Consider the following 20949-nt stretch of genomic DNA (forward strand, 5'->3'; position numbering starts at 1 on the left):
TTAGGTGTTTCAAACATTAACCAATGTTCCCTGACACTGCAATTTTTTTTGGTGGCTTGGAATAGCCAAAGTGAAGCAACGTGAGGGAGGCAGCTCTGATGATGAAACCCCTTGTGCCTGCAGAGCTTGCACCCTGAATACGCTGTAATGTGTCAAGAAGCCTCAAATAGCCTTTTGAAAAAAAGCCTGTGTGAAATTTAGCACAAACTCCACTTGTCGGATCTTTTGTTTAATCTGGGCAAAACTATTATGCAGATTCGTATATATGTGTACCTTTCGACCGAGATGTATTACTCGGCATGCTTTAAAGGTTATGGTTGTTGTTGTTCAGGGCGAGTATGGAGGTGGTAACCAGAAGAAGACCTCGGGTACTCTGCATCTTTTCAACGTGACGTTAGAGGACGATGGCATATACACGTGTGTCACACACAGTCCTTCACTGAACATCAGCAAGAGAAGCAGCCCAGCTACTCTCACTGTGCAGGGTGAGTGCATGCACATGCTTTTGTTTTCCATTTGGCTGTTCATGGCAGCAAATCACTTTGTGTTTGATGAATGAAAAAGGTTTGAAAACTATTATTCTTAAGTAAACTTAACACTTGTTATCTTGCATTTGATAATTCCTCCATCTTCAAAGCAGTTATGAGTATTGAATCTGGGCAGCATTGTCAGATCACTACAAAAATGTCCCTTTAATTGAAAATGTCTCTGAAAAACTAATTGGAAGCAAGATAAATGATTTCTTCCCCCGATTGAAGGACTTTTATTTATTATTATTTATTTTTAAAGAGTCAGCACGACATTGAAAGTCTCACTTTGAATTACATTTTCTGCAGTGGGATTAAAGCGTTGTCCTTCTACCTTGCAGGTGTCCCGAGGCTGCAGATCATCCAGGGCCCTGACAACATCACTGCTGCCATGGGAACAGAGGTCTCCATGCGCTGTGCTGTCCGTGGCTTCCCTGTTCCCATGGTGCACTGGTTCAAAGACGGCTGCCTCCTGTCGAACTGCTCGTCCTCGTTCAGCCTCCAGAACAATGGGCAGCTGCTCACATTCAGGTCCAACACTGCACGGGACGAGAGGAATATTAATTCTGTATTGTCAAATTGTAATGATGAACTATAAAAACGATGCAACAAGTTGTGATCCACGTTGTCTGCAGCTTTTACATTGCCAGACTGAATTTTAATTCTCATTTCTGTCCGTGTTCACCAGGAACGTGACCAGGGAGGACATGGGCTCGTATGAGTGTCAAGTATCCAACCAGAGAGAGTCAATCAAGTCTCAGCCCGCCTTCCTACTCCCAGCCGGTAATGTGCCGACGTCTGCAGTGAACTAAACTGTTTAACGTCACATTTTTAACGCGAGTAATTCATTTTCACAGTGAGTGAAATGTGTTGTTGAAAACAAATAAGATGCATTCAATGAGTAGCTTCCATCTCAGACCACATTTAAACAGTTCAGTACTCTTTCGCCTGTTGAAAAGGTTGAGTGGATTTCTCTGAGGATGAACATGAGCTCTGTTAGCCTCTGCTTCTGACAATGAAAACGTACCATCAGAAACCATAAAAAATAATAAACAATTGCACTAGTTTTATTAAGTTCATATGTTCATATAATTTTCTTTAATAAAATAGCATTTGTAACGTTTCTTACATAATTTCTAAATAACTTATATGAATGAGAATGATTTGGGACTTTTATTAGCATAATCCTCTCAGGATTGTTTTCATTACTTTTACTCACTCAACATGACTCTTGATGCTCGTGGTTCGATAGGAAAAAATGTTTAAAAAAAAGTACATCCTCACTTGTATCGTACATGTTGTGTTTCCAGAAATGGACTGGAGTTTCATCCAGCAGCCCGCGAACCTGACGGTGAAGAGAGGAGACAACGTTACAGTCATCTGCAGGCCTCCGCACAGCCGCCCAGCAGCTCAGGTATCCTGGTTCAAAAACAACCGGCTTCTCAACCCCACAGCTCACGAGACTGTGCTGCCCAGTGGAGACCTCTTCTTCCACAGGTGTGTGTGTGTGTGTGCATGTATGCGTGTTCAAAGACATGTCATGTGTGCAGTTTTGGTTGTGATAGTATCTCATTACTGCTAATAAAGCTAATCATATATAACATCAGCGTTTCTACAAGCGCGTGTCTTGACTTTATTCTCTGCAGTGTGCAGGAGTATGACGATGGGAGCTACTTCTGCAGGGCCTCCAACATCCACCTGCAAAGATTTATCACTTCCAGACGAGCAACTCTGACTGTTCTGGGTATGACATTACAAAAAACCCACAGTTCTGCTCCTCTGGATACTCTTCACGCTCATTCTTTTCTTCTCTTCCCGGCAGCCCCTCCATCAGTGAAACTGTGGCCCCAGGTGTCGACGGTGTCTGTGGGTGCTCGGGTGGTGCTGGAGTGTGTTGTGTCCGGTAACCCTTCACCCTCCATCAGCTGGGTGAAGAGAGGCCACTCCAAGCAGACTGGAGGCAAGATCGTTGTGGGGTACGCTGACATGTTGTCACTTTATTGGAAGGGAAACTCGGTTGATCATATTTTTTGTCTTATAACCCTGTTTGCTCACCAGCGATGAAAGAAGTACTCTTTCCTTACGTAAGTAAAAGTAACAATAAAGTTATAAGTGTAGGAGCCATTACTTATGTATGTGTATTTTATTGTAGTAGTTTATATACGGGAAACATGGCAGCCGGCTCCGAGAAGAGGAGAGACGATTAAAATGGTTCATTCTAAAGTAGTGAAAACACAACAAGTCGTATTTACAGGTGATTATTACCTGAAGAAAACATATCTAATAATATTATTTCCCTTTCCTGTCAATAAATCATCCTAGATACTATTAAATAATGTTTCTTTATGAGTATTAAAAGTTAAACTCGCAAAATGGCCCCTTTCAGAGTGTTGGATTATTGAGCCTATAAGGTCCCAAAAGATTATAAATATGTTTTTACTTATGCACAATAAATTGTACACAAGACATTATTGTGTCCGACAAAATTAAAACAAGTGTTATTGTGGCGATATTCTTTTATGTTCATATGTCTACACAATACAAAATACTGATGTGTAGTAGAAGTACCTCAATACTGTACTTTACACCACTGTCGTTCACCAGCAAAACTACATGAAGTACTATGACAGCTGTCTTATGAACCATATCCATCTTTCTCATACAGATTGAGAAATGCCACTCTCTCCATCCAGTCAGCCCGGAGCTTTGATGAAGGGGTGTACGTGTGCGACGCCTCCAACGCGCTGGGCCACAGTCGCAACACAGCAATACTGAGAGTGGCTGGTAATATTTACACAAACTTGACTGCAATGTAATAAACCCAAATCAATAGTTGAGGGCCAGGAGAAGTCAGGATCATGTGAAACTAACTTTTATTGCATTTAACACTCGAGGTAAGATTTAAATTGTTGAGACAATAAATACAGTTCTCCCTTTAAATCTTGTAGGGAACACTTTAAGTGTGGAGAATATGCATTGTGAAGCACAATTAATGTACAGAGCTCATTGCTACTCAGTGCAGTATGTATGCAAATACAAAGTGTGCACAACACAATATATATATCTAACCATGATATGAATAATAACCAATATTCCATATCCCAAACAGAATTGGGGTTGTGGATATCTTACAGGTTTTGTAATAAGAATGTAGGGCGGTGTCTTATTTCAACTATACAATATTCTCACAATACCCTTAAAACAAATGTGACGTGTACACTTTGTCCACTAAACAATGATCCAGATGCAAAATGGCATTTCCTTCAACAAAATCCTTGACACGTGTCACAAAAGTGTATTCTATTCCTCAAATTGTTACATCATTGTGAATGAAATTATGGTACAATAATGCTAATCGCATTTTTTTGCATGTTATGAGACATAAAGCAGTACAGAAGTACACAGTGCTTTTTTGTTGTTGCCTACAATGGATAACATGGCTACATGTTTGACTTTCCTCGTCCCAGTGAGTCCCATCATAGTGACCTTCGTAGGTCAGGTGGGCTGCAGGATCGGGGCTTCAGCGGTCTTGCCCTGCAGGGCTGTAGGTATTCTGCCCATCACCTACACCTGGATCAGGAGCAGACCAGAGGGACTGTCCCCCATCACCCCCACCGAAGACAGACACATTGATGGTGGGTCCAAAGTGTCACAAGTTTCATTTTCATCAGGTTCTCATCGGGAGTTGTTTGTACCAGCAAAAAAAAAGTACTTTAATCGACAGATACTTAAACTGGATGCGATTGTTTGACTATCTTATGGTTCGTGCAGAAAATGGAGCTCTTCACATTTCCAGTGTGCAGTATGCTGATGTCGGGGAATATTACTGTACTGCTGAGAATCGAGCAGGACGACATCAGAAACGTAGCATCCTCACAGTTACAGGTATGTTGATGTCTGCTCATCATAAAACCTGTTATTTGTTTATCATTGGCAGAGTGACAAATACGTAACATTATCAAAAACATACATGCAAATATTGTCTTATTATCACGGGATATTCAGAGAGCGTGTATGTGTTTGTGCGTGCTGTCATAACATGCTATTTTTTACATTTACTTTGAGGCAAACAACTTAAAGTATATTGCTATACAACAAGCTGCTTCCTTTATCTCACATGCAATCTTGCTGATTGACTTTCATGCTGTCCTCTGTCCTAAGCTGAACATCGTCCAGCTGATAGAGGCAAGCAGACACGACTGGTTTTGTCTGCTGTGAGTAATGACATAGGGAAAACCTCTGCTTTGGCTTATGTGGTGACAATGTTGGTCTCTGAAATTAGTGTGGTTTGTGTCGAGACGCTGTACATGTTTCTTTAATGTCTGTGCTCTTTACAGCGTTACGTGCAGTGACTTTTCATTTTCAATGCCTGACATCACTGCTCTGATATTTGTGGCATATAACCTGCTTATTACTTGTATTGTGGCTTAGTGTATTTCTGATTGTGTCAAACGCTACACCTTTCCTGAAACTAAAAGTCTGTCATATTTTCTAGAGCAACAACACTAGCAAAGATCTGCCTGCTTCCCAATCCAGTGACTCTTTGGCTGAGCAACACCTTGGGACAACACACCCTCCACATGTACAGGCACAGCATAAAGAGGCCACGTGTATGTAGTTCAAGAAAACTTCTATAGGTTATGATAACTTTGCACTCATCAAAGTAAGTGCTGAGATCTTGTAACCATCGCACCAAAATAGGAACAGAGAAAAATCAGGTTTAAAATTATATATGGATCAGTTTTTAACAATATTGCTTTTCGATCAAGCCATTGCATTGGTCATCTTTTTTTCTCCATTTCTAGGCTCCTTATCACACTGCGATGCAACAACAAACAGAACCACTACAATGTCCACATTTTCAAGAGGAGCAGTGGCAGAGCTCAAGATGCCACTACGATCACTCGGCCATCTTTTAAAGCACAGCTTGAATCTGCCAACAACCAATCCAACCCGGCCGGTAGTCACACAGATGCAGCCTCCAATGTTACCACCTCCTCCACATCTGAACTTCAAGTCAGTAGATATTCACACCCAACCGCCCCTGACTAGTGATCCTCTTTTGATTTCAAATAGTGAGCCACCATTGATACCCAGCCAAGTGTCAGTAGCCACTAGGAGAGTTTGGGGTATAACCCCGCAGGATTTACCCACTGAAAGTCAATCCCATTTGACATTAACATCATCACAAACACAATTTCCGCATCAAGTCAGTGACGGCTTGTTGATAGAGCCTGATTCTCGGGGATCTAACATCCGTGCTGTGTCTCTAGCTAGTCAAATTGTAGAGCCCTTCACTGAGAGGTCAAACCCTCCAGCGGGTAGACCCTTTGACTTTCGCAAGTTGGATTTGTATTCGCCGACTCCAACACATAGTCCAGCAACCCAAACCAATACGAGCCACCCTAGTTCAATCACCCAGTCTTCTGCCTTTGGACTGCACCAAACTCAAACTCACCAGCTGGTTACAAAAAGTACAATTTACCAATCTGCTCGTGAGCCAACTTCAACCCAGATTTCTCAAACCAAATTTGAGCACCAAGGTCAACATCTGCACCAGGAAACCCATCTGCAGCCTTCACCAGCCACATCTCAATCGGATCCTCAACGATCGTTCACTCAAAGTCTTCTTCCGAAGTTCCATCTTGAGCTGTCGACAAACCCACATTATCTGCCTTCCACACAACCCCCACCGTCTTCAGTCACAAAGCCTCAACGATCCCCAACTCACAGTGAACCAACTAAAACCATGTCTACACTTCCTCAATCATCTCCAACACAACATCCACTGCTCCACTCACGAGCTCATCTACCCCAGACGGAAACCTTTCCACTTCAACACAGAAACACTCTTAAAATCCAACCTTCAATCTCAACTGCCTATCAGACCCCCGATCCTTCAACGCTGGACCCTGAGATTCCTGTTGCCCACCAGGTCAATATGTCCGACACGGTTCAGCGAAACACGAGCCAGAAAGGTGACCCAGGTCAGGGAGCAAAAACAGCCAATGACACAGAGCTTACAGAGTGGCTGAAGAGGAACACCTCCCAATCACCTATGACCAGCAATGATCAAAGGTAGGTAAACATGTATAGAGTGGAGTGATAGATATTGTTAAGTAAAAAAACAGCACTATTTCAGTTTAGTTTTGTGTTCCACGCAGAGTAACGCAGCAGTCTCCATCATGGTTGCCCGTGCTGGAGAAACATGACATTCCAATTGTGGTGGGAGTGGGTGTATCTCTGGCCTTCATCTTCATCACTGTTACCTTCTATTCAGTGGTCCAGAAGAGCGAATCTGCACCAACAAGCCAAGCAGGTCAGAGATCCTCAGCCACATCAAATGTCAGCACACCTATTTCACATTCTGAACATGGTAAACTCCGGAAAGAAAAATGCATTACTCTTTAAGGAATAGTTTGACATTTTGGGCAATATGCTTTTTCGCTTCAGGGTGGAGAATTAGACAAGAAAACTGACACCACTCTCATGTCTGACTGTTGAAAGGGGAACCTCACCTATTTTAGACAGCACAGTCTCTTTATAGCTTTTGGGGAATACTGCTGCAGTTGTGAAGTTGTAGAAAGACTTTAGCAGGCGGCAACCTCCGATTCTGGAAAGTGTAGCCAATGTGGAAGAGCCCTAAATGTGGACTACGTGGTCTTCTGACACATACTGTGATCTTTTGTAAGGACTTTTTTTTTAAAATACTCACAAAAAACTAAATAAAGAAGACTACAGGTTTGATAAAGGAAAAAGAAATCTGTGTGGAAACCGAAATGGTGAACTCACCGACCTGTGCAGTCGATTTCTGCTGGAGGCTAACGCCTTAAGGCTACATTAGCTGCATACTACCATAACTACTAGTGTTACGAGCATAACAGACCATCTCAAAACCGTTGGCTGCCGAGTTGTATTGTGGGAAATGTAGATGCCAGGTTTCTGTTGCATACTTCCAACAAGTTGTGGATCAAGCTATAAGATTTGTATATTATATAAAATACAGGTATCAGAGTGGTGTAATTCTGTTCTCCAACAGAAAGCGAAGAAAGCATATTTACCAAAATGTCAAACTATTACTTTAAAATGTAAATGTCCTTGACAGCTCAGAGGATCGTAGGTGTCCCCATACGACACACCGAACATCGAGCTGCGGGACGTACGTATGAAAACAGGTAAATGCACTATTAAACAAGACAAAGACATGCATGAGACGAGGCCAGGTCTCTTTGTAGAAGATGCAGGAAGCAAGAGTGTGTTGTGTCTTGCACAGGGCTTTTGAAGACGATGACTGCGTGGCAGTGATTGAGCAGAGCCCCAACACGTCAGACACCAAAGCCCGACCTCCGGGGCCGAGCCTGGTCACGGTGCAGATGGAGCCTACATTTGAGGATCTTCAGGATGACACACAACTGGCTCTGGACAATCACTTAGTCACTGTGGAGACTTATCCTGAGCCCATTCTTGACACCAAGGTTTGATAACACAGAAACACATCTTCAGAGGATTGTCGGTCCTCAGGGCATGAACAGATTGAACAAACAAGGCAGCACTGTTGTAGCACAGAAAAGGAAATCTGATACATTTCCTCAAGCAACGTCACTTGAGTACCTTTATTTTTATCAAAGCAGTTGAATTATTACTATTGTTATACTATTTCAGATCGATCCCGCTCTGGAGGAGGAGAAAGGCTGCAGTCTGTCGCAGCCCAGCATCCAGCTGCAGTGTGCTGAGGACTGGACCAGTAACACAGAAGACAACCGCTGCAGCCCATGCCAGGATGCATTGCCTCCCCCATCATCCTTACCCTCTCGATCACCTTCCCCCTCTCCACCATCCAGGCGTGAGGAGGGTCTGCGCTCCTCTTTAACCCTGCAAAGTACTGAGGCATGTCTAGCACCCATCCACCACAGCCTCAGCATCTCACATGGCAACCCTCCCATGCTCCTGTCTCACCACGTCTCCTTGGGCCTCACTACTGTAGCGGTAGATGTTAATTTTTACCCAGCAGCCACTGCTTCAACAGCGGTAGGCACTAGCACTCATATCAGTTCAGTCTCTAATTCCACTTCAGTGGCTGCACCTCTGTTCAGTCCCCAGGTAGTTAACCGTCAGGAGAATGACCAATCTAATGCCAGATTTCATCAGAGTAAGTAGCTCCAAATTAAAATATTTTATAATTTTACAAATATTTAATATATAATGACTGAACAGTTGGTACAGGGTCACAGAATTATAACTTGGAAAATGTATTTTTTACTGAACAGTCTTTAAGTGTATGGAGTTAGAGCCTGAAGATGATTAGCTTAGCATAAAGAATATAAAGGCAGGGGAAAGAGCGAGCCTTGCTTTGATAAATTTTGAAATACAGCTACTAACTAATTTAAAATATGATTCATTTTGATATATTTGTATTCTGTATTAGCATTTCGTAGCTTTAGCACAGCACTTTCTGCATTACTCCCAGTGATACATTACTTGTTATGTTGCAGTTTGACTGTAGTTCAGGCTACTTCTGAATTGTGGACTCGCTTTCTCCTTTTTATTTCACTACTGAAACAGGAAAGTGAAATGGTGCATGTTGAGTTTTATTTTAATTTGTCGTGATATAGGAATCACCTTTCATTGTGATGTTATGGGTTAGTTCAAGTACAGTAAGACTTAAATGTGTTGTACAGTATCGACGTAAACCAGCCAAGGATACTTTGCTTTGTCACAAATTATTGCATTTCTTTTTGTTCAGTGTCTTGCTCATTCTCTTATACTAAGCTACTTGACTGTTAACACCTTTTTTGAAACCAAAGGAGGGTGAGAGGGGTCGTAATAAAAAACATTTAGACAATACAACCAACGTCTTAGGTGATGTTTTTGCATGTAATTCAGGAAAATACAATATAACATTGAAAAAAAGTACAGATGCATGAACAGAAAAGTGTACTAAAAGTGTACATTCTCCATCTGTTGTCATCTATTTTGGAAATTGAGAATAATTCAACTGGATTAAATTCTCTTTTATCCTTTCCCATGTTATCGCAACTTCAAGCAAAAGTTATTATCTTCAAATTAATTAGGAAATATTCAATTTAAAATGATTGAAAAGCAGAAAATCCTCCATTGGAGCCAAAACCAGCACAGTTTTGCATACAAAGTTAATTGATTGATTACAAAATTATAAACTGATTGAACAGAAGTAGTTTTGTCCTGATAGACTAATCAATTAATCCTTTCAGCACTTCAAAGATCTAAATCTATTTCATGATCATTTTTGTTAACAATTTAAGCTTTTATCCAGAACCTGAAACACCAAAGTTATGTGTAACGGTTACTGATGTCATGTCCTGTATCAGAAGTACATAGTGTAGTGCGCCTACAGTGTGTCCAGCATGCAAGCCGCCATGACGGACCAGTTTTGTCTGATTTAGTATAGACTAAATACTCTGAACTTATTGGAAGCAAAACAGAGAAGTACTGCAACCCTGTCTCTCTTATTCCGACACCATCAGAACCACAGCAGTGTGTTGTCACTTTTCTCACACACACGCTACAGGGTGATACACCACCCTCTGCATCCTGCCAGTCCGTCAGTATGAGAACTCAGACAGACATTGCACCGTTTAGCATTAGGATTGGAGGTTTTTCTTAATTCAAATAATAGAGAAACACAAGTAATTACTGAAAAAAGTAAAAATATTAAGCTTGCAAGCAGAGTTTGCAGCGCTCACGCCACACAGACAAAGTGAGCAGAACCTCTTGAAACCCACCAAATATGGTGAATTAACTTTTTTCTAATAATTGGTACAGCACATGAATTAGTATTATTTGGTCCTCAGGAAGATAGAAAGTGAAATAATAACTCCACTTTAAAAAGAAGAGGGGGAAAAAATAATTTAGATTAAAATTATGACACTGAGATACACTTTGATCAAATTAAAATACGTTCAGATGTCAAGAGGAATTGTGATGGCAGATTTTCTCTGTCAATTGGGAAAGCAGGGATAAAGTCTCTGAATCAAAATTGTCTTTATCATTTTATTTCTTGTAAGAAGGACAAATATGTAACAGCTACTCAAGGCCGGTCGTCTCCAGACACATTGTCTCCCACAGTCAGCATCTTAATAAACTAATTGTGATTATTGAAATCTTTAAAGTTCAGTAGATTTGGGTTTGGTTTCATCCTCTTCCATGTTTCCCTTTCGGGGAACATGGAAGTCCACGTATGGACACCACTTGGTGTTGAGGCACACCAGTTTCTTCAGAGTGGAAGTTTTGACGATATTGAAACCAGTCTCTCCCCCAAAGGTGCTGGGCTTCCAGTACTCAGGGGAGCAGATGGGGTTTCCCATCAGGCCTTTCAGGGAGAAGGGAGCACCCATCTCCAACATACTCTCTCCAAAGATTCTGGTAGGATTGGTCTTCTCCAGCATGAGGCCGGGGTAAAACTCCACAGCATCTATGTCACCATAGAGCTCCTCTAAACCTCTGGCCATTTCTACGTCACCTGTTTGGAAAAGAGACCACAGCAGTTATTAAAGCGTTGGCCTGGTCAATCATAATGCACCAGACACAGATCAAACGTGGTTTTCCTTTTTTCCGTTAGATTTCGGCAACAACGGTACTTTGTTAATTTAAAAAAATGTATCCGTGTTTGTGTTTAAATACCGTTAACAATGTAATTAAACAACATAACTGCTGTTGCAAAGTCAGACTGCACTTGAGGGTGAATTGTAGCTAAGTGACTTTGTAGTAAGTGGCTGAGAATAAGGAAGTCTTGTTTAGTGTGTGGTCACTGTGATCTGGACAGATAATGGATGAAAGGGTGAACCAAGAAGAAGCAACTTGCTTTTGGTATTGGACGTGATAACAAACAATAGTTCTCCGTCCTACAATGCTGCTTATATGAGAAACAAAATGATGTTACAGCAGTTTCCTTCAGAAACTATGCAAATAATGTGCAAAGAAAAACAACGTTTTATAACTTTTATCAAGTTATTACCGCTACCACAAAAAATAAAGAGAAAATACTGACTTGAATGATAACATTTGTTTTTCCTTAAATCATCTGATATCAAAAAGTAGCAAATAAATGTCAGATTTAAACTACATTAATCCTGCTTACCAGTTAGGTCATAAAAAGAGGTGTATGGCTGTAGGTTGAACTTCTTCCTGTATTCATTGAAGGGCTGCAGGCGCGTTTCTCGGGACTCTCTGATGGCCATTTCTGCCACTTTGAGCACTACTGCATGAGAGTTGTAACCTCCACCTATCTGAAACACAAAGAAGTCACTGTAGTTCTGAGCTGTTCGTAGTAATATCATCAGTTGGATTAAAAAGTGCATCTTATTTCACATGATGCAGCTGAAAGATCTCTTTGATGATTGTCGGTCATTAGATTTAAGGAAGTAATTGAGAGGGGAAGTCTGTAATCTAGAAACAGTGGTTTTGTGCAATGCCACATGTCTCATAATAACTGTGTTCTGCATGAAGTATTGTTTCACACACATCCTCTTATATTTTACTGAAGAGTCATGTCAAAGTGTTTGCCATCATAATATGCTCCGTCTGTATTCAGAGGGTTATGGTCATTATATGTCCGTGATCTTTCTCCGCCCGGCAGCAGTGGCCAGGAGCAGAGCTTCGCCTCGCCGCTCCGCCATCCCCTGGACAAACCCTGACACTACGCTGTTGGAGAACCAGGCCATATAGCTGGGCACACTACAGGAAAGGAGGGCACATGAGATCCAGAACCAGGAACGAGCGGAGCAGATTGCCAGACCGTGATGCAGTAAAATGAGAGGTTTTCTCAATGGAATCTGGTGCTGGAAACACTTATGCTTTTGTCCAAAGGGACAGCAAAAATCAATACAATAGTAGATAAGATAGGTGGAACTCAATAATTAGTTATTAAGTTTTGAAGAGAAGTACAATAATTTCATCAGTGTACTTTAACAAAAGATGTATGTACTTGATCTGTAGAAAATGTACCCTTGAGTGACATTGACAGTGTTTTTAATACTGCTGCATCAATGTATAAGTAGCATTTTACTTTTGTAGCTGGTCCAAATGGAGCATGTTTTAAGCACTTTGTATACAGCTGGATTTTTTAGTCCAGTGGTTATCACCCTTGGGATCACGCCCCTCCAAAAGGCCTCAAGTTACATGTGCCGGGTCGTGGACTAATGGGACGAGATAGAAAGGAAAAAGCTCTTTTACACTAATTTGTATTTTATTTTATAGGACTTTCCTTTGTTAAAGGAATGTAGGGAAGTAGAAGTATGAAGTAACATTGAATGCATAAGTCACTCAAATGTCGACTTGAGGACAAGTCCTTGTACACGACGCACCTGAAAAAGAAACTGCAATAATAAGACTGTAGCTGCATTGGCAGATTGGAGTTATCTACCTGTCCTGCAGGTTGATGGGAGAAGGCCTCCACCAGTTTCTCCACACCGTAGTGCATGAGTATGGATGTGTTGTAAAAAAACTGGGAGTAGGGAATGTCGTCTCCGTCGATGAGGAAGCTGTCGGGCATGAGCGGGTGCCAGTGGTAGAGGTGGCAGAACTCCAGAGCGATGCGGTTGCTGTACTGGAAACGTTCGTTAAAGAGCAGGGTGGGATCAAACTTCAGTTTCAGCCGGTATCCACTTAGTTGCTGCACGTACTCTTCTATTATGATGTTGATGATCTCTCCTGGAGGACACAAAACAAACACTAAAATGTCATCACTTGTTGTTGATTGACTTTTAAATTAAGTGATTTTGCAAGCAAAAATGTCAAAAATGATGCTGTTCAAAGAATCAAATGCTTTTCTTGGTCTTCAATTATAATAATTGGTATATTATTTGGATTTGGACTGTTGGTCGGACAAAACAAGACATTATATGAAGTCACTCTTGGTATCTTTCACAGGTTTCTAATGTTTAAAACACCAAACAATTAATGGATTATTTGGGAAAATAATCAGATTAATCAATAACAAAAAAATATAATAGTTTTAGCCCTAAAGCCACTTTAACTTACTTAATTAAGACGTGGATTTTACTGAAAAGAAATACATATGGAAAAAAGTTCTGTACTGAAGAGCTTTCACAAATCTATTGATGGTCAAAAAACTGTCGTAAGTTATTTCTCATTTAGAATAATGAAATATATGTTTGTCCCGATCCCTCTGTCACAGAGAAAGAAGATTTGCTTCTGTCCTCACCAATGACGATGAGTCTGGTGGTCTGGAAGAGCTGCTCATCGTCCCAGGTCGGATGTTCTGCCTTCAGGACGTCACAGACTCTGTTATGCTCCCTCAGCCATACGGTGGCGTACATGGTGAGGCCCGGCAGGAGGCCGAACACCTCCTGACCAATGGCCAGGCGCTTTTCTGGAGGGACGTTTTCAGGATACAGCATGTGCACCGGGACCTCAGATGCAGTAGGAGGGTACGTCTCACCATTTACTATCTGTAAACACACAAAAATAGTATTTCAGAGAGACTTTGCCGATGTAATTCGGAAACATTTTGAATACGCCGTTTTCTTCAGAAAAGGCAGGGTTTTAGATAAAAATGGTTTGAGGAAGTTCCTTCTCAAACCCTGATAACAAGCATGTGGTTTCAAAGAGAAGGGTTTCAAAAAGAAACCCTTGTCTGTGGTCTGTTATTAAAGTTATTTTCAAGGATTGCAACCCATAAAGTAGGCTCCACTGACACTGCCTGTGGACGCCACAGTGCAACCAATGAATCATCCGCATGTTTTATGATTGCGTGTCAGCTCGTGAGCATTTCAGTAAGTGCAGACCACATTTTATCGCACGTGTTGTAATGATATGAAACGGTGACATATCTTCTTTTAAATCTCCGTGACGTGTACACAGTAAAGACATCCTGAACATAAAAAGACATACAAAAATGAAACCTGATATTTCAGCTTTCCATCTTTATGAAGCCGGAGGTGATGCTGTCTCACGAGGTTGTCTCCGTAGATGTTGCCCGCATCCACCTTTGGAGAGAATAATACATACATTTGTCAATTCTAAATGTTCTAAAGTCAAACAATAAATTAAAAGAAGGTAACAGGTATTTATTGTAAATTCTGCTTGTGGCTGAGTGCTGAGCCATTAGTCCTGTAGGTGTCTCACCCCATGTCCTAAAGCCTTGGTGAAGCCTCCTTTAATTTTATGGTCTGTCTTGAAAAACTGGTGGGTGAAGTGTTGGGCCATGAAGGCAAACATCAAATTGGCTCCCTGAGGGTCTGGCCGAAAGCTTGTCCTTCTGAAAAACCTCTCAGTCAACACTTTGGGATCAGGAAGCTCAGGTTTACCTGTGGAGAAAGACACATTTAAATGTGTCGTCAGGAAAACCGTTGCGTGTTTGTGCAGTAGTGCAGGTCTCACCTTTAGTTCCCATCGGTAAAGGGCAGTCTTCAGGTACCGGAGGGAGAAGACGGGTGTAGTAGGAGGTGTTGTAGTACGACTCCCAGTTGAGGTATCCATACTTGGTATTATAGGTCGGAGGGCTTGGAATAAGGTCGCTTCTGACTTTATGAGAAAATTACAAAATGTTGTGAAATACAAATTAATTTATATATTTTCAATTTTTTTTTCCCTTTAACTATGCTTTCATTCTGAGTTTGCTTGCAACGTGAGAGCATGCAACTCTGGCAAAGTTTAGCATAGGAAATTTGTGGGTTCAAATCATCTTTTGCATATCTTACACGCTCTCAAAACCGCATCCAGGAAATAAAACTCTGGATGCATTTATCAAAAATAGAGAACAGATTTGCAGATTAATCACTGCACACATTTAGTTTGTGTTGACTCAGCAGTTTTTGTTTATAGATAAGACTCTAACCTCTCTTCCTTGCTTTTCGTAAGAGTAACCAAAAGAGTGAACTAACCCACAAGGGCTGATCTAAAAATGCATTGTGACAATAAATCACAGCGAAGATCTGTAGAAAAAGTTGAAATGATGTTGCGTTGTTGGTCTGTGTGATTCTGCCGATCGATTGACTTATCGAGAGTTGCAGTGTTTTTACGGTGACTCTGTGTCACTTACCCGTGAGCACTAATCTCATGACTGTGCCTCGCAGAAAGGAGTTGTTGACGAGGTCCCAGAACCAGTGGAAGTGGGTGAGGATGAACTGGACTACCGACGGGTTCGGCTTCAGCCTGAGACGAACTCTGGTCCAGAGCTCCGCTGCACACAAAGATAGGATAAATATTCGTTAAATATACTTCTAATCAATCTGCCTTTGTGAATATTAAAAACATGTTTTTGTGTGTAGTGAGGAATGCTTCCCAGAGAAGGGAGTGTCGGGATTTTGAACACAGCTCTCGGGCTGGCTCCTCCCCCAATCAGCAGCAATATAGAAAATGCACCTGTTATCATGGCCTCGCCCTTTTGGCCCCCTGCCCCTGTCGCCTCACAATGGGTGCATTAAAACAGGCTAAACAGCAAAACAGACAGAACGGGTGAGACAGGGACAGGACAGGAGCCAAATGGGTGAGGCCATGATAACAGATCCCTTTTAAATATTGCAGCTGATTGGTAGAGGAGCCAAGCCAAAGGCTGCCTTCAAAATCCATACACTCCCTTCCCTGGGGAAGCCAATAACACTGTAAGAAAAACCTTTGTGTTCTCTGGTTGAGAAACATCCCTCAGGTTTGTGTTGATTCTACTTCAAATGACCCTTGCTTTAAGTTTTCAGTTCTTTAGTTTATAAACAGGTGAGGGGCTAGGACCTCACAAGAGCTGCAAGGCATCTTGGGAATGATGTCGTTATTACCAACTTGGAAACATTTACAACTGCAGACTTTATAGATTATTGTAAAAAAGATGTTCTTAGTATTTTTTTAAATGTTTAACTAAAATAAGAAGAGCATTTTAGGGGTTATGGTTAGCATAGTGTTCAGCTCTACAGCTAACAGGTACTTGGTAGGTTGACCAGTTGAAGGGCCCTCTGGCGGTGACTTTTGAATAAACCTACATATCCACATGCAGATTTATATCCCAAAAGCATATTTTTCTGTACTTACGAACAGTGCAGTTGTCTCCATAGAAGCCAGTGCGAGTGCAGTCACATTTGTAGTGGTCTGTCCCGAATCGCACACACACTCCTGTGTTCTGACAAGGGTAATAGCAGCAGGGATTCACTGCAAACGAGGAAAAAGATCACCTTACTTTTTATGAAAGGAATAATTGGAATAATGTTATGTTGCCACTGCTGAACTATATATATATATATGAATGAATGACAGGGCAGATGGTGTATTGGCTCAGAACAACCAAATTCAAACATGTCCTACTACATCTTACCTTTTAAAGCTAAAACTACCCCACACTTATATTGACGCTCATTATCACTGCCCCCAAAATGTAACCAGGCCTATGGGTGAGAGAAGTCTGCTGCCCGCCCTCGTTATCACCACCGACTCAGAGTTTACAGTTCACAGGAAGTGTTTGCTAAATTAGGACTTCACTGCTGCCTCGGAGGCCCACGACCTCCCTCATATCTTTCTCGCTCTGCCGTTGTAGCATGGCTTCCTGAAATGCCTTCATGCATCCAAAAGTGAAATGAGATCATGAGACACTGCAGTTTTTTCTTCCTCATTAGCTATAAATAAAAGGATCAATAAGCATGCACCACAAACAAATGTATGTTTCTAAAAGGAGATCTGTGTGAATGCTAGCACGAGCTGTTTAAAATAGTGCCGATGTTCTGTGATGTATTTTTAAAGGAAGCAGATGAAAAATTGTTAATTATTGTACATAGCATGAATAAATGCAAAATTTGCCGACTTATATTTTCGATTAATCAGTGTCAGTTTAGGAAAGAGGTATTTCATTACTATTTCCTACTTCTTCATCACATTGTTTATGGTATGAATTACACTCTTTAATCAAAGTTCACTCAACGGTGGCTTAAATTTAAATAAAAATTCAGTTTATTCATACATGTAATTAAGGAGCTTTTACGTTTGATACTTTAAGTATATCTTGCTGCGAATGCCTTTGTGCTTAACTTAATATTATGATATAATTATTGCTAGACTGTAATTGTATTGCGTGGTATTGCTACATTTAAGTAAAATATCTCAATACTTCATCCACCACTGCTGATGCTGCTTTTCAATATTTCACTTATTTAAATAGAATATCCTGTTATTTTCTGTTTAATCCACTCCCTGCCAGATTATCAGTGTTCCTTTTTGCCTTCCTTACCCATAATAACCTAACCATTAACACTGCATACAGGTATGCATACCTGCATGTATACAGGTATGTATACCTGCAGATGTGTTACTTTATGTCCCTTCACTTCTTTAACAAATTACTGAACCGTTAGCCAAAACAGCAAACACCATGAAGTCAACACATACAGAGTCAACAGAAACACCGCAGAGTGAAGATCACAATGCTTCTGTGCAAGGAAATATAACACAAATATGTACATACCAAATATGTATATAAAACTGAACCCTGAAGCAGAGCCCTCTACTTAAGATGCGTACTATAAGCTTCATGATAAAGAAAGCATGTGTGTATCATTATGAAATAGTATAAACGCTACAACCTCGAATAAAATTCGCAAATGATTATTCAAAAACAATAAAGACCTGTTGTGATGAAGGGGAGAAAACAACTTACCAACACTGGATTCAGCAGCACATGAGCTCTCCAGCAGCAATAGGTTTATAAACCAGATGGAAAAGATGCTAAACTCTACAAAAAAATAATAGCAGGTGATTATTGTGTGGCAGTAAACACATCAAATTATGTCTGCTGGTCTCAATCATTTGAGGACTCACCTTTCATGATTCCCGCGAGAGGAGTGTTCTCTGAGGGGTCGAAATGAAATTAAAGAGATTTGAGAGACCTGGGTTTGCCACTCTCGTTGTAAAAGCCCATTAACCTGCTGATGTGGTTGAACAGGCTTCATGAGAACAGTTGTAGGGAATGGGCGGTGACACAGTTTCCACACTTCCTCCATTGAGTCTGCAGTGCATTTCAAAGAAAGTCTGCTGCCACTGGATCATTTTTAACCAGGTGTTGAGGTCAAATTGACCTCAGAATGTAGTGTTGCTCTCGACTCTAGTGGGCAAAAAGTTCTGTCTTTAGATGATAAACATTATTAGCTTGAATGTGTCATTCAAATAATTGCAGTGAAAGTAAACGGTTAAGGATGCTGAAGTAAGATTTAAAAGCACTCTATCGCCACCTGCTGGCAAACTAATATACCATTCAGGCCTTAACTTGTTTAATTTAAATGCAATTTCTGTGTGTGCAAGATATTACAAACACAATTAATGGTCCTGTTTTAACTACAGTGGATTTTTGGAGGAATTTCATCCTGTAAAACTGATCTTGCAGACATAAACAAAGTAGAGTATTTGCATTTACTGTATATTGTTGAATATGTGTTGATCTAACAGTGAAATGCAATGTAGAATGAGGAGCACTTGGCCTGGGTTTAGTATTACTTATGAAAGTATATTGTTAGATATTCATAATACTACAGGGTCCATAGCTGTTCTGGAGCTTTTGATCATATCACACAATTTACTTCAGCCAGTTGAGTTGTTCCTTATTAAGTTTCAGGACGTCTTGTTCAGGAATTATAACACAGAGACACAGACAGATTGGAAAAAGTATATCTTATTTATGTTTTTTTGACAATGTGGGGGTTGAGTCACAGGACGGAAAAATAAAGAAAAACAATGCAGCAAACAATGCGGATGTATTGCCAGGTTCTAATCTTCGATACCTTCCACAGAGACATCATCTCAGCCAAACCAGCAGTATGTGAGATGTTTGCCTGTTGAAGTAATTTCCTGCATACTGCAGCAATTTTAGGCTGAGCTTGTTCTCATGGAGATGAGACAAATCTTGACCAAAAACATGTTCAGCTAATTTTTTCTGTCCTTACCTCCATTCTCTCTCTGAAAAAGTTACTGGATATGTTTTTCTTTTTTCAACAAATGTAAAAAAAATACTATTTTTTGTTGAAATAAAGCCCTGATTAAAAACACAAGCAGCTGCCAAACCAAAAACCACAAACAGTCGTGAAAAAAGGTTTCTTTTCTATCATCTGAGGGGATAAGGTATCAGTCGTGGTTCACATACAGACTGCATAAGCGCAGCTTTTTGTCACTTTAATTTGTATTATATTGTCTGCCACATCGACGCGGGAAGTGGGGGTGTCTATTGTTGAACTGAAATGGAAATTAAAAGCATATACATCATTTGAATGTTTAATTTTGAATCTGGCCAAGGGACAAGAGGCAGAAATTGTCCTTTACCCACTGGCACATGCGATGTTAATCAAAGATCTGCTTTGTCACAGCAATAATAAAAAAAATACATGCTTGATGATTAATTTCATGCCATATCAGAAGTTGCATCCAAATTGGATTTTGTTACTATACTGTAAACAAATTGCATCAGATTTTGCATGCTTTGTCTACACAATAATTGTATTTGTCTTGTTGCACAATTAATACTGGCTCTATTTTTGTGCACTGGGGTTTATGGTTTCTTGTATGTAGAGAAATACAAAACCTGTCTGAGGCTGGGAACTGTCTTGTTGTGTTTTTTGCATAAAGTTGTTTGTTTTGTGTCTTTTGCATAAAGTTGTTGAATAGGTATGAATAACATAGTAGTATTATTTGTTTTACAAATCAATAAACATTACTATGTGTGCTTTCTCCAACTAAAAGGCCTCTGCAGGACAAAAGAACACTGATCCGGTTCATAAAGTAAAGAAAATAAACAACTGTGTTTCAAGTAAAACCTTTGATCTTAGAAGTAGGAGGAGCACTTGAATGCAGCAGAGTAACTGTATCCCTCCCAACGCTTGAACAGGATATTTCTGGCAACTGTAATGTATGAAACCCCTAATTCTTGGAAACTGCAACACAATTGTGATATCTTTACTAATACATTTTGAAACATGCTAATGACTAGCAATGCTAGATGAAATATTTTTTCTTTTCACTGTTTAGTGTTAAAATTTCACAAAGGAAAGCCGAGTGGACCGACTGCCTCCATACATCACTCTTCAATGGACCAACCAAAAAAACAAACCAACCTCTGCAGCTTTCAACTACATTTGAATTGCATTCTGTTTCCTAGACATGATTGATAAGAAAAAAGAATGAGCGGCATCAGGAACTAATTATCAAATCATCATTTCCCGCCTTACAAGTGCCTGAAAGGGCCTCGTATCTGTGCAGGGCTGCAGACGTGCTGCTGGTTGCCATGGTGCTGTTGGCTGAGCCTGCCGACCGAGGCTCGCTGCTTCCTATAGCACTCCTGGTAATTGAGATCAGATGCTCCTCTGAGTGGAACCTGGACTGGGAGTAACCTGGAAGCATTTATTTTATGGAGAAGATGTTTAGTTAAGCTATGCTCCCGCTCTAAATGAGCCTCGGCCCGGCT

At 40.7% G+C, this 20949-nt stretch overlaps 2 protein-coding genes and 1 long non-coding RNA gene across 3 annotated transcripts; 2 read left to right on the top strand and 1 right to left on the bottom strand.

Moving 5' to 3' along the window:
* Positions 1 to 1920: 1920 nt before the first annotated feature.
* LOC137805011 (uncharacterized) lies at positions 1921 to 2431 on the top strand. Its single transcript, XR_011080189.1, has 3 exons — positions 1921 to 2024; positions 2174 to 2271; positions 2350 to 2431. It is a non-coding gene; the product is annotated as an uncharacterized lncRNA (long non-coding RNA).
* Positions 2432 to 2899: 468 nt separating this feature from the next.
* LOC137805170 (uncharacterized) lies at positions 2900 to 8684 on the top strand. The gene is made up of 11 exons (XM_068604971.1): positions 2900 to 2916; positions 3193 to 3311; positions 3995 to 4162; positions 4299 to 4412; positions 4689 to 4741; positions 5023 to 5137; positions 5333 to 6605; positions 6692 to 6846; positions 7633 to 7702; positions 7801 to 8002; positions 8190 to 8684. The coding sequence occupies exons 1-11, from the start codon at positions 2900 to 2902 to the stop codon at positions 8682 to 8684; spliced, it is 2781 nt and encodes a 926-aa protein (XP_068461072.1).
* Positions 8685 to 10669: 1985 nt separating this feature from the next.
* ptgs1 (prostaglandin-endoperoxide synthase 1) lies at positions 10670 to 18327 on the bottom strand. Its single transcript, XM_068604972.1, has 11 exons — positions 18321 to 18327; positions 18160 to 18234; positions 16548 to 16664; positions 15568 to 15708; positions 14907 to 15050; positions 14652 to 14833; positions 14429 to 14512; positions 13729 to 13975; positions 12928 to 13214; positions 11644 to 11791; positions 10670 to 11025 (listed from the first exon to the last, which is right to left on the bottom strand). Exons 1-11 carry the CDS (start codon positions 18325 to 18327, stop codon positions 10670 to 10672), a joined length of 1788 nt encoding a protein of 595 aa, XP_068461073.1.
* Between the last annotated feature and the right edge of the window lie 2622 nt (positions 18328 to 20949).

This window comes from Clinocottus analis, unplaced genomic scaffold, assembly GCF_023055335.1.
Source record: "Clinocottus analis isolate CAN_PGR_092001 unplaced genomic scaffold, fCliAna1.0.p SCAF_7, whole genome shotgun sequence".
Classification (NCBI taxonomy): Eukaryota; Metazoa; Chordata; class Actinopteri; order Perciformes; family Cottidae; genus Clinocottus; species Clinocottus analis.